At 42.6% G+C, this 15,218-nt stretch overlaps 1 protein-coding gene across 1 annotated transcript in view; it reads right to left on the bottom strand.

Moving 5' to 3' along the window:
• Positions 1-13,705, bottom strand: part of hephl1b (hephaestin-like 1b) — a 72,095-nt gene extending 58,390 nt beyond the window's left edge. Inside the window, exons 1-2 of the mRNA XM_029770406.1 lie at positions 13,305-13,705; positions 3,206-3,450 (exon numbers count right to left, since the gene is read on the bottom strand). Of these exons, the coding sequence (XP_029626266.1) occupies positions 3,206-3,450; positions 13,305-13,579 (520 nt within the window). The 5' untranslated portion in view covers positions 13,580-13,705. The remainder of the gene's footprint in view (positions 1-3,205; positions 3,451-13,304) is intronic.
• Positions 13,706-15,218: the final 1,513 nt, after the last annotated feature.

Genomic DNA, 15,218 nt, shown 5'->3' with positions numbered 1-15,218 from the left:
TGGAGATATTAGAGACATTAAACTAGACGGAGATATTAGAGACATTAAACTAGACGGAGATATTAGAGACATTAAACTAGACGGAGATGTTAGAGACATCTAAACTAGACGGAGATATTATGAATGTCTAAACTAGATGGAGATATTATGAATGTCTAAACTAGATGAGATATTATGAATGTCTAAACTAGACGGAGATATTATGAATGTTTAAACTAGATGAGATATTATGAATGTCTAAACTAGATGAGATATTAGAGACATTAAACTAGATGGAGATATTAGAGACATTAAACTAGACGGAGATATTAGAGACATTAAACTAGATGGAGATATTATGAATGTCTAAACTAGATGGAGATATTATGAATGTCTAAACTAGATGGAGATATTATGAATGTTTAAAATAGATGAGATATTATGAATGTCTAAACTAGACGGAGATATTATGAATGTTTAAACTAGATGAGATATTATGAATGTTTAAACTAGATGAGATATTATGAATGTCTAAACTAGACGGAGATATTATGAAGACGGAGATATTATGAATGTCTAAACTAGATGAGATATTATGAATGTCTAAACTAGACGGAGATATTATGAATGTTTAAACTAGATGGAGATATTAGAGACATTAAACTAGACGGAGATGTTAGAGACATTAAACTAGATGGAGATATTAGAGACATTAAACTAGACGGAGATGTTAGTGACATTAAACTAGACGGAGATATTAGAGACATTAAACTAGACGGAGATATTAGAGACATTAAACTAGACGGAGATATTATGAATGTCTAAACTAGACGGAGATATTATGAATGTCTAAACTAGATGAGATATTATGAATGTCTAAACTAGATGAGATATTATGAATGTCTAAACTAGACGAGATATTATGAATGTCTAAACTAGATGGAGATATTAGAGACATTAAACTAGACGGAGATATTAGAGACATTAAACTAGACGGAGATATTAGAGACATTAAACTAGACGGAGATGTTAGAGACATCTAAACTAGACGGAGATGTTAGAGACATCTAAACTAGACGGAGATATTATGAATGTCTAAACTAGATGGAGATATTATGAATGTCTAAACTAGATGAGATATTATGAATGTCTAAACTAGACGGAGATATTATGAATGTTTAAACTAGATGAGATATTATGAATGTTTAAACTAGATGAGATATGAATGTCTAAACTAGACGGAGATATTATGAAGACGGAGATATTATGAATGTCTAAACTAGACAGAGATATTATGAAGACGGAGATATTATGAATGTTTAAACTAGATGGAGATTTTAGAGACATTAAACTAGATGGAGATATAAGAGACATTAAACTAGATGGAGATATTAGCGACATTAAACTAGATGGAGATATTAGAGACATTAAACTAGACGGAGATATTAGAGACATTAAACTAGACGGAGATATTAGAGACATTAAACTAGACGGAGATGTTAGAGACATTAAACTAGACGGAGATGTTAGAGACATTAAACTAGACGGAGATGTTAGAGACATTAAACTAGACGGAGATGTTAGAGACATTAAACTAGATGGAGATGTTAGAGACATTAAACTAGACGGAGATATTAGAGACATTAAACTAGACGGAGATATTAGAGACATTAAACTAGACGGAGATATTAGAGACATTAAACTAGACGGAGATATTAGAGACATTAAACTAGATGGAGATATTATGAATGTCTAAACTAGATGAGATATTATGAATGTCTAAACTAGATGGGATATTATGAATGTCTAAACTAGATGGAGATATTATGAATGTCTAAACTAGATGAGATATTATGAATGTCTAAACTAGATGGAGATATTATGAATGTCTAAACTAGATGGAGATATTATGAATGTCTAAACTAGATGGAGATATTATGAATGTCTAAACTAGATGGAGATATTATGAATGTCTAAACTAGATGGAGATATTATGAATGTCTAAACTAGATGGAGATATTATGAATGTCTAAACTAGATGGAGATATTATGAATGTCTAAACTAGATGGAGATATTATGAATGTCTAAACTAGATGAGATATTATGAATGTCTAAACTAGATGGAGATATTATGAATGTCTAAACTAGATGAGATATTATGAATGTCTAAACTAGATGGAGATATTATGAATGTCTAAACTAGATGAGATATTACAGACATCTAAACTAGATGAGATATTATGAATGTCTAAACTAGACAGAGATATTATGAATGTTTAAACTAGACAGAGATATTATGAATGTTTAAACTAGATGGAGATATTATGAATGTCTAAACTAGATGGAGATATTATGAATGTCTAAACTAGATGAGATATTACAGACATCTAAACTAGATATCTTGGCCAGCAAGTCAGACAAGTGTTTGGTTCCTTGATTCCATTCCAGAATGTGGTTGTGATAGCATTCTATTGTACTCTGTTCTACCTCTCCGACCAATACCATTCTCTCCCACATAAAGAGTTGTTGTGTAAGCCTACGACCAGGTTCTCTAAATAAGCCTTTCCTGTTAGAGAGGATGGGAAGTGGAAGGGAAACAACAAGAGAACGAGAGAGTGCAGTTTCATATCTGCTTTGTTGCATTAGCTAGGTCATCAGTCTTAGATCTCTACTGGTCCTCATTGGTCACTATTGTCAAAGTAATATTTCCAATGTATTCATTACACATAGCAAATAACCTAGACACTGGAACTTTGCCACATTCTCTGCCGTATGAGAGACTTGCCAAGTCTGTCTGTCTGACTACATTCTCTGCTGTATGAGAGACCTGTCTATCTGTCTATCTGTCTGTCTGTCTGTCTGACTACATTCTCTGCTGTATGAGAGACCTGTCTATCTGTCTGTCTGTCTGACTACACTCTGTGATAAACAGAATATGATAGGCTCAACAATAGGGTCAAGGGTCAAGAGAACTTTCAGAGGAACGGAGAGAAGAGAGCGACTATGGATGGAGATGGAGAGAAAGTGAATTGGAAGGTGGTCTGTGTTTCATTATGGAAATCACTTTTGTTGTGGGCACAGCTGTGTGTGTGTGTGTGTGTGTGTGTCCTGTCTGTCGTGTGTGTATTTGCGTGCGTGTGTGTATTTGCATGCGTGTGTGTGTATGTGCGTGCGTGCGCACCCTGTGTGTGTGTGTGTGTGTGTGTGTGTGTGTGTCCGTCCTACCCTCTGAGTCCTTCTCGTAGAAGACCCCGTGAGGATGCATGGAGTAGTTTCTGGAGGCGAAGTTCTTCAAGTGCACAATGATGACATCATCAACCTCTGCCCGCAGAACAGGCCCCAGGTAGCCCAGCCAGCCGGGCCGGGGGGCCTCGATGAGGTAGGACGCATCCGTGTACTGCCTGTACACAGCCTTCTTATACACACTGCCAATACGCTGGGGACCACTCTGGAGGAACAATGACGCATGCCTGGGGAGAGAGGGGGAGAAAGAGAGAGTCAGAGAGATGGAGACAAAAACAGAGAGAAAAAGGGAGAGAGAGAAAGCAAGAGAGAGAGAGAGAGAGAGAGAAAGCGAGAGAGTGAGAGAGAGAGAGAGAGAGAGAGAGAGAGAGAGAGAGGGAGAAAGCGAGAGGGAGAGAGTAAGGGAGGGAGAAAGCGAGAGAGAGAGCGAGAGGGAGAAAGCGAGAGGGAGAAAGCGAGAGGGAGAGAGAAAGGGAGGGAGAAAGCGAGAGAGAGAGAAAGCGAGAGGGAGAGAGCGAGAGGGAGAGAGTGAGAGGGAGAAAGCGAGAGGGAGAAAGCGAGAGGGAGAAAGCGAGAGGGAGAAAGCGAGAGGGAGAGAGAGCGAGAGAGAGAGAGAGCGAGAGAGAGAGAGAGCGAGAGGGAGAGAGAGAGAAAGGGAGGGAGAGAGAAAGGGAGGGAGAAAGCGAGAGAGAGAGAGAGCGAGAGGGAGAAAGCGAGAGGGAGAAAGCGAGAGGGAGAAAGCGAGAGGGAGAGAGTAAGGGAGGGAGAAAGCGAGAGAGACGGACACCCCGCCCAGACCAGCGAGACCCCCTTGTGAAGGACCTGCACTGAGAGAACCCATGCCAAGAGAGGACCTACACCCAGACCACAGCATCACTAGACACAACCCTACACCCAGACCACCCCAAGCAAACCCTGGCCACACTCTATAAAGGCCCCCCCAATATCAGGACCTCAACATGACAGCAGGACATATGCCCAGGGCGTGAGCAGAGCAACATGCCCAACCCCCACTATTACACACACACACAAGCCCTATCCTGCAACCTAATGTATCAGATGCTCAACATGCTCTGCTCACACCTACTGTGATGATCCGAGGCCTGAACCACACAAAAACAACACTAGACACTTTGGAACACAAAGCTTTTACTATTTCATCCTGGAATAGACAAGATCTGAGGTCATCTGCCTTTGGCCTAAAGAGCAGGAACCCAGACTTCATCAAAGAAATTGGAAATACAGACATTGTCGTCCTACAAGAAACATGGTATAGAGAAGACGGGCCCACTGTTAGCCCTCTAGGTTACAGAGAGCTAGTCTGTGGTGACCTTAATACCAGAACTAGACAAGAACCAGACACCCTCAAGCCCACAGGGGGACAAACACTTAGTAAGATGGCGCCGACAGATATGGCAGCTCTGCTTCTAGCTCCTAAACAACGTTCAGTATTTTGTGTTATTTATTACATTTTTAGCACAGAATTGTTTTGTTTGTTCTAACATACAGCCTGAAAGAACTTTTTGATATCAGTGAGGTGGTAACTTGCCATCATTAAGACCAGGATATACAACTTTCCTGAATGGGATCCTTTGTTTGTACCCCCCGGGCAACTGAACTTATTCCAAATTCTGCTCCAAAACACAAAACACCACTGGCGGAGAAGAGGTATTTGGAGTGGACTTCTAGTCTGACTCAGGAGGCGTGTACACCATCCACCGCTTCCAAGTATATTACTCACTAATGTTCAGTCTCTGGATAATAAAGTAGACGAGCTCAGGGCGAGGATCTCCTTCCAGAGAGACATCAGGGACTGTAACATACTCTGTTTTACGGGAATCATGCCTCTCTCCAGATATACTTTCCATTCAGTCAGCGGGGTTCTCCGTCCATCAGGCTGACAGAAAGAACTTTCCAGGAAAAAGAAAGGCGGAGGTGAATGTTTCACGATTAACAACTCATGGTGTGGTTGTGATAACGTACATGAACTCAAGTCCTTTTGTTCTCTCGATCTGAATACCTCACTATCAAACGCCGGCCACATTACCTCACCGTGATGGCTCTCAAGGCAAAACACTGGACTTTGTGCAAAACTGGAAACCATATATGTCCTGAGGCCGGGGACTTTAATAAAGAAAATCTGAAGAAACCGTTACTGAAGATCTCTCCTGTGCTACTCACGCATCGAGCACTCTACTCCCCCTTCCCTGCGTGGCTACAAGGCCTCATCTTCCGTTCTGCAAATCAGATCATGCCTTCATTTTGACCCTCACGGACACTGAAGCCTCGCTTCCGGGTAAGCTAAACATCTTCTTTGTCCTTTTCAAGGAAAACACAGAGCCACCGACACGGGACACCGCCACTCATGAAGACTGTGACCTCTTATTCTCTGTGGCCTATATGAGCAAGACATTTAAGCGTGTCGACCATCGCAAGACATCTCAAGCCAGAATCCTCAGAGCATGTGCTGGCTGGTTTACGGACATACAGTATTTCATCTCATCATGACAGCCTAGTTAAGGATCATATCACCACCTTACCTGATACAATATGCATACCACCCCAACAGATCCACATATGACACAATCGCCATCGCACTGCACACTGGACATTCAGAGACTTGCCCTGAAGTCACTCCTGCGTTGTCTTGCTGTGTGCTTAGGGTCGTTGTCCTGTTGGAAGGTGAACCTTCGCCCCAGTCTGAGGTCCTGAGCGCTCTGGAGCAGGTTTTCATCAAGGATCTCTCTGTACTTTGCTCCATTCTTCTTGGCCTCAATCCTGACTAGTCTCCCAGTCCCTGCCGTTGAAAAAGGTCCCCAAAGCATGATGCTGCCACCACCACGCTTCACCATAGGGATGGTGCCAGGTTTCTTCCAGACATGACGCTTGGCATTCAGGCCAAAAGAGTTCAATCTTGGTTTCATCAGACCAGAGAATATTGTTTCTCATAGTCAGAGTCCTTAGGTGAATTTTGGCAAACTCCAAGCCCACTGTCATGTGCCTTTTACTGAGGAGTGGCCTCCGTCTGGTCTCTCTACCATAAAGGCCTGCTTGGTGGAGTGCTGCAGAGATGGGTGTCCTTCTGGAAGGTTCTCCCATCTCCACAGAGGAACTCTGGAGGTCTGTCAGAGTGACCATCAGGTCCTTGGTCACCTCCCTGACCAAGGCCCTTCTCCCCTGATTGCTCAGTTTGGTTGGGTGGCCAGCTCTAGGAAGAGTCTTGGTGGTTCCAAACATCTTCCATTTAAGAATGATGGAGGCCACTGTGTTCTTCGGGACCTTCAATGCTGCAGACATTTTTTGGTACCCTTCCCCAGATCTGTGCCTCGACACAATCCTGTCTCGGAGCTCTACGGACAATTCCTTCAACCTCATGGCTTGGTTTTTACTCTGACATGCACTGCCAACTGTGGGACCTTATATAGACAGGTGTGTGCCTTTCCAAATCATGTCCAATCAATTGAATTTACAACAGGTGGACTCTAATCAAGTTGTAGAAACATCTCAAGGATGATCAATGGAAACAGGATGCACCAGAGCTCAATTTCAAGTCTCATAGCAAAGGGTCTGAATACTTAAGTAAATAAGGTATTTTTTTATTTTATTTATTTTTTACATTTGCAAAAAACTCTAAAGACCTGTTTTCGCTTTGCCGTTATGCGGTAGTGTGTAGATTGATGAGGAAAAAAATGCATTTAATGAATTAGAATAAGGCTTTAACATAACAAAACTAATAAACTAATAATATAGCTAATTGAAATAGCACCACTTCTACTAATACAAGGTTGTAAAGCAAATCAAATCCAAATCAAATCCAATTTTAACTCGCCTTTTTGTTCTTGTATCCTGATTCAACAGACCTTGATTTGTCATGTAAAGTCCTTCCTCGGTGAGTCCTGTAAAGTCCTTCCTCGGTGAGTCCTGTAAAGTCCTTCCTCGGTGAGTCCTGTAAAGTCCTTCCTCGGTGAGTCCTGTAAAGTCCTTCCTCGGTGAGTCCTGTAAAGTCCTTCCTCGGTGAGTCCTGTAAAGTCCTTCCTCGGTGAGTCCTGTAAAGTCCTTCCTCGGTGAGTCCTGTAAAGTCCTTCCTCGGTGAGTCCTGTAAAGTCCTTCCTTGTTGAGTCATGTAAAGTTTCTCCCTTTTCTCTCCCTGTCGCTCACTCAAACTCACACATGTGCAGTTGCAGAGAAGAAAGAAGAGATTTGCCAATTACACCCATTTATAACACGGTGTTGCAGGAATGATATGACAGACACATAAGACTGCCAAGCTGTCCTCCATTGGGTGAACCTCTGTACGGGACAACGTCCAGGATTATGGAGCAGTGTGTTATAAAAAGTTGATTGAATATTACAACATGTATTAGGATCAGTGTTGTACTCCAGTCCGGTCTCGAGACGACATATTGAGTGTCTCGGTCCAGTCCGTTCTCGAGACGACATATTGAGTGTCTCGGTCCAGTCCGTTCTCGAGACGACATATTGAGTGTCTCGGTCCAGTCCGTTCTCGAGACGACATATTGAGTGTCTCGGTCCAGTCCGTTCTCGAGACGACATATTGAGTGTCTCGGTCCAGTCCGTTCTCGAGACGACATATTGAGTGTCTCGGTCCAGTCTGGTCTCGAGACGACATATTGAGTGTCTCGGTCCAGTCCGTTCTCGAGACGACATATTGAGTGTCTCGGTCCAGTCCGTTCTCGAGACGACATATTGAGTGTCTCGGTCCAGTCCGGTCTCGAGACGACATATTGAGTGTCTCGGTCCAGTCCGTTCTCGAGACGACATATTGAGTGTCTCGGTCCAGTCCGTTCTCGAGACGACATATTGAGTGTCTCGGTCCAGTCTGGTCTCGAGACGACATATTGAGTGTCTCGGTCCAGTCCGGTCTTGCCTAGTTAAGTAAAGGATTCTGAAAGGACAGCAACCGTAATACCAGCGTACTCATGTAGGAGAGAGCACTTTTCTGTGTAGTGTTAGGGTATAAGCAGGTATAAACCATATACCCACTTTTTCTTCAGTGGGCATTGCTTAGACTCCCTTCTTAATCCCTACTGACACGTATCAACGTAGTGTTGCAGAGGTATACGACTTATCAGTTATGTAGTACAATAGAAAAATCAAGCACAAAGTAGCCTACAGAAATATTCAGACATTCAGATGCACACAGCCGAGTTTCAGCGGAATATCATCTGCAGACAGCTGCAGCTCTCAGCTGGTTTTGGTGTGGAGCAGCTCACAGAAGAATGATATCGGTAGCAGGTAGACGTTTCAACTGATGATATCTACAAGTAAATGCTAACTAAGACAACAATGGGTATACAATCTAGGTATTGAAAAAGTTTAGTCCAAAGTGTTGGTTAGTAGGCTATTTGTGATGCACAATTGTCATCACGCGCTGTTTGCATCAGGGACGTAGACCTGGAGACCTGACAAGCCCACCCACTGGGGAGTAAGGCCCTGACAGGCCCACCCACTGGGGAGCCAGGCCCTGACAGGCCCACCCACTGGGGAGCAAGGCCCTGACAGGCCCACCCACTGGGGAGCAAGGCCCTGACAGGCCCACCCACTGGGGAGCAAGGCCCTGACAGGCCCACCCACTGGGGAGCCAGGCCCTGACAGGCCCACCCACTGGGGAGCCAGGCCCTGACAGGACCACCCACTGGGGAGCCAGGCCCTGACAGGACCACCCACTGGGGAGACAGGCCCTGACAGGACCACCCACTGGGGAGCCAGGCCCTGACAGGACCACCCACTGGGGAGACAGGCCCTGACAGACCCACCCATCAGACCACTCTTCAAGAGGACCACTACTCTCCAGATCACCTTCTGTGCTCGGAGGTCCTTGATGAGGATCTACCCCATCACACCACTTTTATTAATCATTAATCAAATAAAACAAGGGGCCTTTCATATACTCCCAGTACTTCTATGCATGTAATATCAGTGGGTGAATTATGAAACAATTACTGTATGAGGATGCGTGAAAAATGGTGCTGTAGATTTGTTTTTGCTTGATCTATTTTAAACGTAAGAATATGTTGCAGATTAACTTTAAAATCGGTGACTATGGAAACACATAGATGTAATGAACAAAGTTTTCAATATCCAACTTTATCCTCTGCAATACTTTTTACAGTACACTCTTAGACAAAAAAGTTGCTATCTAGAACCTAAAATGGTTATTTCAACTATCCCCATAGGAGAACCCTTTGAAGAACCCTGTTTGGTTCCAAGTAGAAACCTTTTGGGTTCTGTGTAGCGCACCTTCCACAGAGGATTCTACGTGGAACTAAAAGGATTCTACGTGGAACTAAAAGGATTCTACGTGGAACTAAAAGGATTCTACGTGGAACTAAAAGGATTCTACGTGGAACCAAACGGATTCTACGTGGAACTAAAAGGATTCTTCGTGGAACTAAAAGGATTCTACGTGGAACTAAAAGGATTCTTCGTGGAACTAAAAGGATTCTACGTGGAACTAAAAGGATTCTACGTGGAAACCAAAAGGATTCTACGTGGAACCAAACGGATTCTACGTGGAACTAAAAGGATTCTACGTGGAAACCAAAAGGATTCTACGTGGAAACCAAAAGGATTCTACGTGGAAACCAAAAGGATTCTACGTGGAAACCAAAAGGATTCTACGTGGAAACCAAAAGGATTCTACGTGGAAACCAAAAGGATTCTACGTGGAAACCAAAAGGATTCTACGTGGAAACCAAAAGGATTCTACGTGGAAACCAAAAGGATTCTACGTGGAACGAAAAGGATTCTACGTGGAACTAAAAGGATTCTACGTGGAAACCAAAAGGATTCTACGTGGAACGAAAAGGATTCTACGTGGAACCAAAAACTCTTCTCTCTGGATCCAAAAAAGGGCTCTTCTATGCTCTTACCTGCACGTCCTCATCTGCACATCTATCACTCCAGTGTAAATTTGCTAAAATTGTAATTACTTTGCCACCATTGGCCTATTTATTGCCTTACCTCCTTACTTCATCTGCGCACACTGTATACAGATGTTCTATTGTGTTATTGACTGTATGTTTTGTTTATTCCATGTGTAACTCTGTTGTTGTTGTATGTTGTATAACTGCTTTGCTTTATCTTGGCCAGGTCGCAGTTGTAAAGGAGAACTTGTTCTCAACTGGCCTACCTGGTTAAATAAAGGACTTGTTCTCAACTAGCCTACCTGGTTAAATAAAGGACTTGTTCTCAACTAGCCTACCTGGTTAAATAAAGGTGAAATACATAAAATACAATTCTATGGGGACACCTGAAGAACCCTTTTTTCTGAGAGTGTAGGTAACAATCTGTAGTCAGGTGGTCATTAGCAGGTTATGATGAGGTCTTAACTATGACCAGTAGGCTACACAATATAACACATTATATAGAGGCAGTGGTGTAAAGTACTTAAGTAAAAAATACTTTAAAGAACTACTTAAGTAGTTTTTGGGAGAATCTGTACTTTACTATTTATATTTTTGACAACTTTTACTTCACAACATTCCTCAATAAAATAATGTACTTTTTACTCCTTAAATTTTCCCTGACACCCAAAAGTACTCGTTACATTTTGAATGCTTAGCAGGACAGGAAAATGGTCCAATTTATGCATTTAAAGAGAAAATCCCTGGTCATTCCTACTGCCTCTGATCTGGAGGACTCACTAAACAGAGAACATCCCTGGTCATCACTACTGCCTCTGATCTGGAGGACTCACTAAACAGAGAACATCCCTGGTCATCCCTACTGCCTCTGATCTGGAGGACTCACTAAACAGAGAACATCCCTGGTCATCCCTACTGCCTCTGATCTGGAGGACTCACTAAACAGAGAACATCCCTGGTCATCACTACTGCCTCTGATCTGGAGGACTCACTAAACAGAGAACATCCCTGGTCATCACTACTGCCTCTGATCTGGAGGACTCACTAAACAGAGAACATCCCTGGTCATCCCTACTGCCTCTGATCTGGAGTACTCACTAAACAGAAATGCTTCATTTGTAAATGATATTGGAGTGTTGGACTCTAAACACCATCATAGTGTTTAGAGGCTATAGAGAGGGAACACCATCATAGTGTTTAGAGGCTATAGAGGAAACACCATCATAGTGTTTAGAGGCTATAGAGGAAACACCATCATAGTGTTTAGAGGCTATAGAGGAAACACCATCATAGTGTTTAGAGGCTAGAGAGAGGAAACACCATCATAGTGTTTAGAGGCTAGAGAGAGAGAGGAAACACCATCATAGTGTTTAGAGGCTAGAGAGGAAACACCATCATAGTGTTTAGAGGCTAGAGAGAGAGGAAACACCATCATAGTGTTTAGAGGCTAGAGAGAGGAAACACCATCATAGTGTTTAGAGGCTAGAGAGAGGAAACACCATCATAGTGTTTAGAGGCTAGAGAGAGAGGAAACACCATCATAGTGTTTAGAGGCTAGAGAGAGGAAACACCATCATAGTGTTTAGAGGCTAGAGAGAGGAAACACCATCATAGTGTTTAGAGGCTATAGAGGAAACACCATCATAGTGTTTAGAGGCTAGAGAGAGAGAGGAAACACCATCATAGTGTTTACAGGCTAGAGAGGAAACACCATCATAGTGTTTAGAGTCTAGAGAGGAAACACCATCATAGTGTTTAGAGGCTAGAGAGGAAACACCATCATAGTGTTTAGAGGCTATAGAGAGGAAACACCATCATAGTGTTTAGAGGCTATAGAGGGAGGAAACACCATCATAGTGTTTAGAGGCTATAGAGGAAACACCATCATAGTGTTTAGAGGCTATAGAGAGAGAGGAAACACCATCATAGTGTTTAGAGGCTAGAGAGGAAACACCATCATAGTGTTTAGAGGCTAGAGAGAGAGAGGAAACACCATCATAGTGTTTAGAGGCTAGAGAGAGAGAGGAAACACCATCATAGTGTTTAGAGGCTATAGAGAGGAAACACCATCATAGTGTTTAGAGGCTACAGAGAGAGGAAACACCATCATAGTGTTTAGAGGCTTGAGAGAGCAAACACCATCATAGTGTTTAGAGGCTATAGAGAGAGAGGAAACACCATCATAGTGTTTAGAGGCTAGAGAGAGGAAACACCATCATAGTGTTTAGAGGCTATAGAGAGAGAGGAAACACCATCATAGTGTTTAGAGGCTATAGAGGAAACACCATCATAGTGTTTAGAGGCTATAGAGGAAACACCATCATAGTGTTTAGAGGCTATAGAGTAAACACCATCATAGTGTTTAGAGGCTATAGAGGAAACACCATCATAGTGTTTAGAGGCTAGAGAGAGGAAACACCATCATAGTGTTTAGAGGCTATAGAGGAAACACCATCATAGTGTTTAGAGGCTAGAGAGGAAACACCATCATAGTGTTTAGAGGCTAGAGAGAGGAAACACCATCATAGTGTTTAGAGGCTAGAGAGAGCAAACACCATCATAGTGTTTAGAGGCTAGAGAGAGACAAAACAACCATTTCCTGTTGTGCTCCCATTTCCTGGCAAGGTGAGTAAGTGGTGTTACAACACAAATGTAATGTTTCAAAACGTCCCAGGATGATGAGTTTCAATACTCCTGCAAAGTTCATGTTTTCTCTCCTTCAGCTCAGTTGACATTAGTGTTTTGGTTGTTACCAAGCACTTCATTTCAACATTATAATACAATAACATGTTAAATGGGGTTTCGGGGGAAACCGACATATATATATATATATATATATTAGATAAACATTACAGACATTTTTCTGAGACAAGAGGCGCCATTTCAGTTACAATCTGTATTTTTTTTTTAAATAGTTGCCATCATTAGCAGAAAGAAAGAGAGGCCCTTATCAATCTGCCAACACCCCTGGACCCAAAACCAGATGCTCGCTATCCGGATGAACGCTGCAAAAAAACATTGGTCAAACTCTCCATGTGTTATGGTGACATGAAAAATAGCAATGAACTTTCTTCACACTGTATTCGTGTTCATAAATGTAGGATATCTTCACATCATAAGCCAAAAGTAAACAAATAACACAACAACAACAACAAAAATGTAAACAAAACAACAGCATGTGAAACTGAACTCACTCATCGTCCGCTATTTGTTTCCCGTTGATGAGGTTCCTGCCAGTCGGAGCGTAGTCCCAGTTTATCTCTTGGATTCCCACGTAATACACCCTCTCCCGTCCCCGTCCTTCTCCCACCGGCAGCCCAGCGAGCAGCAGCAGCAGTCCCGGGAACTGTGTCCTAAAGCCGAACATTGCTACTGCTTCTGTCCCGTCGGTTGAGCGGGGCTTTTTTGGTGTGCGCGTGGTTGGGGATTTCTGGATCAAGTGTTCGAGACAGAGAGAAAACGTCCACATGCGCGGAGAATCGGGAAACACAGAGCTTATGAGACTCCGCTTGAGAAAGAGAACAGTCCCGCTATTCAGCTGAGTGTGTGTGTGTGAGAGACGAGACTCTGGCGCCGGAGACCTCTGTCTGCTGATTGTTGATAGGCTACAGGACCTTAGTGGCCAGTCTGGTCTCATAGACTAGACGTAACATATTAATTAAATCCGGGACACTGAATTTAGATTTTGTTGTGGTTACATAAAACAGAAGTTTAAGTAAGGCAAGTAATGTATTATTTATTTTTACCACCACGAAACTAGTTGAAATCGATAATCTAACCATGTCAAACATGAGGAAGTTGATCACGGTAAATGTTTTACTTTTAAAACTCGGACAAAAAAGAGATGCTAGTTCTAGGACCCAAGAAACAAAGAGATGTGCTGTTTGATCTGACAATTAACCTTGATGGTTGTACAGTCGTCTCAAATAAAACTGTGATGGACCTCAGCATTACTTGGCAGCGTAGCCTAGTGGTTAGAGCGTTGGACTAGTAACCGATAGGTTTGCAAGTTCAAATCCCCGAGCCGACAAGGTACAAATCTGCTGTTCTGCCCCTGAACAAGGCAGTTAACCCACTGTTCCTAGGCCGTCATTGAAAATAAGAATTTGTTCTTAACTGACTTGCCTAGTTAAATAAATAAAACTCTGGACCCTGATCTCTCTTTTGACGAACATATCAAGGCTGTTTCAAGGACAGCGCTTTTTTCCATCTTCGTAACGTTGAACAAAAATCATAAACTTGTCCAAAAAAACATGCAGAAAAATTCATCCATGCTTTTGTCACTTCTAGATTAGACTACTGCAATGCTCTACTCTTCGGCTACCTGGATAAAGCAATAAATACACTTCAGTTAGTGCTAAACACAGCTGCTAGAATCCTGACTAGAACCAAAACAATTTATCATATTACTCCAGTGCTAGCCTCCCTACACTGGCTTCCTGTTAAGGCTAGGACTGATTTCAAGGTTTTACTGCTAACCTACAAAGCATTGCTCCTATCTATCTCTCCGATTTGGTCCTGCTGTACATACGTATGCTACGGTCACCAGACGCAGGCCTCCTAATTGTCCCTAGAATTTCTAAGCTAACAGCTTAAGGCAGGGCTTTCTCCTATAGAGCTCCATTTTTATGGAATGGTCTGCCTACCCATGTGAGAGACGCAGACTCATTTTTTACATTTACGTCATTTAGCAGACGCTCTGGATAAGAGCGACCTACAGTAGTGAATGCATACATTTCATTTCATGCATTTGTTTTTGTACTGGCCCCCCTGTGGGAATCAAACCCACAATCCTGGCGTTGCACACACCATGCTCTACCAACTGAGCCACAGGTCTCGACCTTTAAGTCTTTATTGAAGACTCATCTCTTCAGTAGGTCCTATGATTGAGAGTAGTCTGTCCCAGGGGTGCGAAGGTGAACGGCAAGGCACTGGAACGATGAACCCCCATTGCTGTCTCTTCCTTGGTGGGCTCCCCTTTCTCTATCTAGTAATGAAACATAAGCTACAGCTAGAATGTGGTGAGTAGTTGGCTCAAAGAGACAGAGAGACAATAGTTGAACAGTTTTGAACAAATTAATTTCTTCCAAAATGAAGGAGAAGCAAGA

Source organism: Salmo trutta, chromosome 12, assembly GCF_901001165.1.
Source record: "Salmo trutta chromosome 12, fSalTru1.1, whole genome shotgun sequence".
Lineage (NCBI taxonomy): Eukaryota > Metazoa > Chordata > Actinopteri > Salmoniformes > Salmonidae > Salmo > Salmo trutta.
Note: the sequence above shows the minus strand (reverse complement) of the source record. Positions and strands in the feature narration are given on the sequence as shown.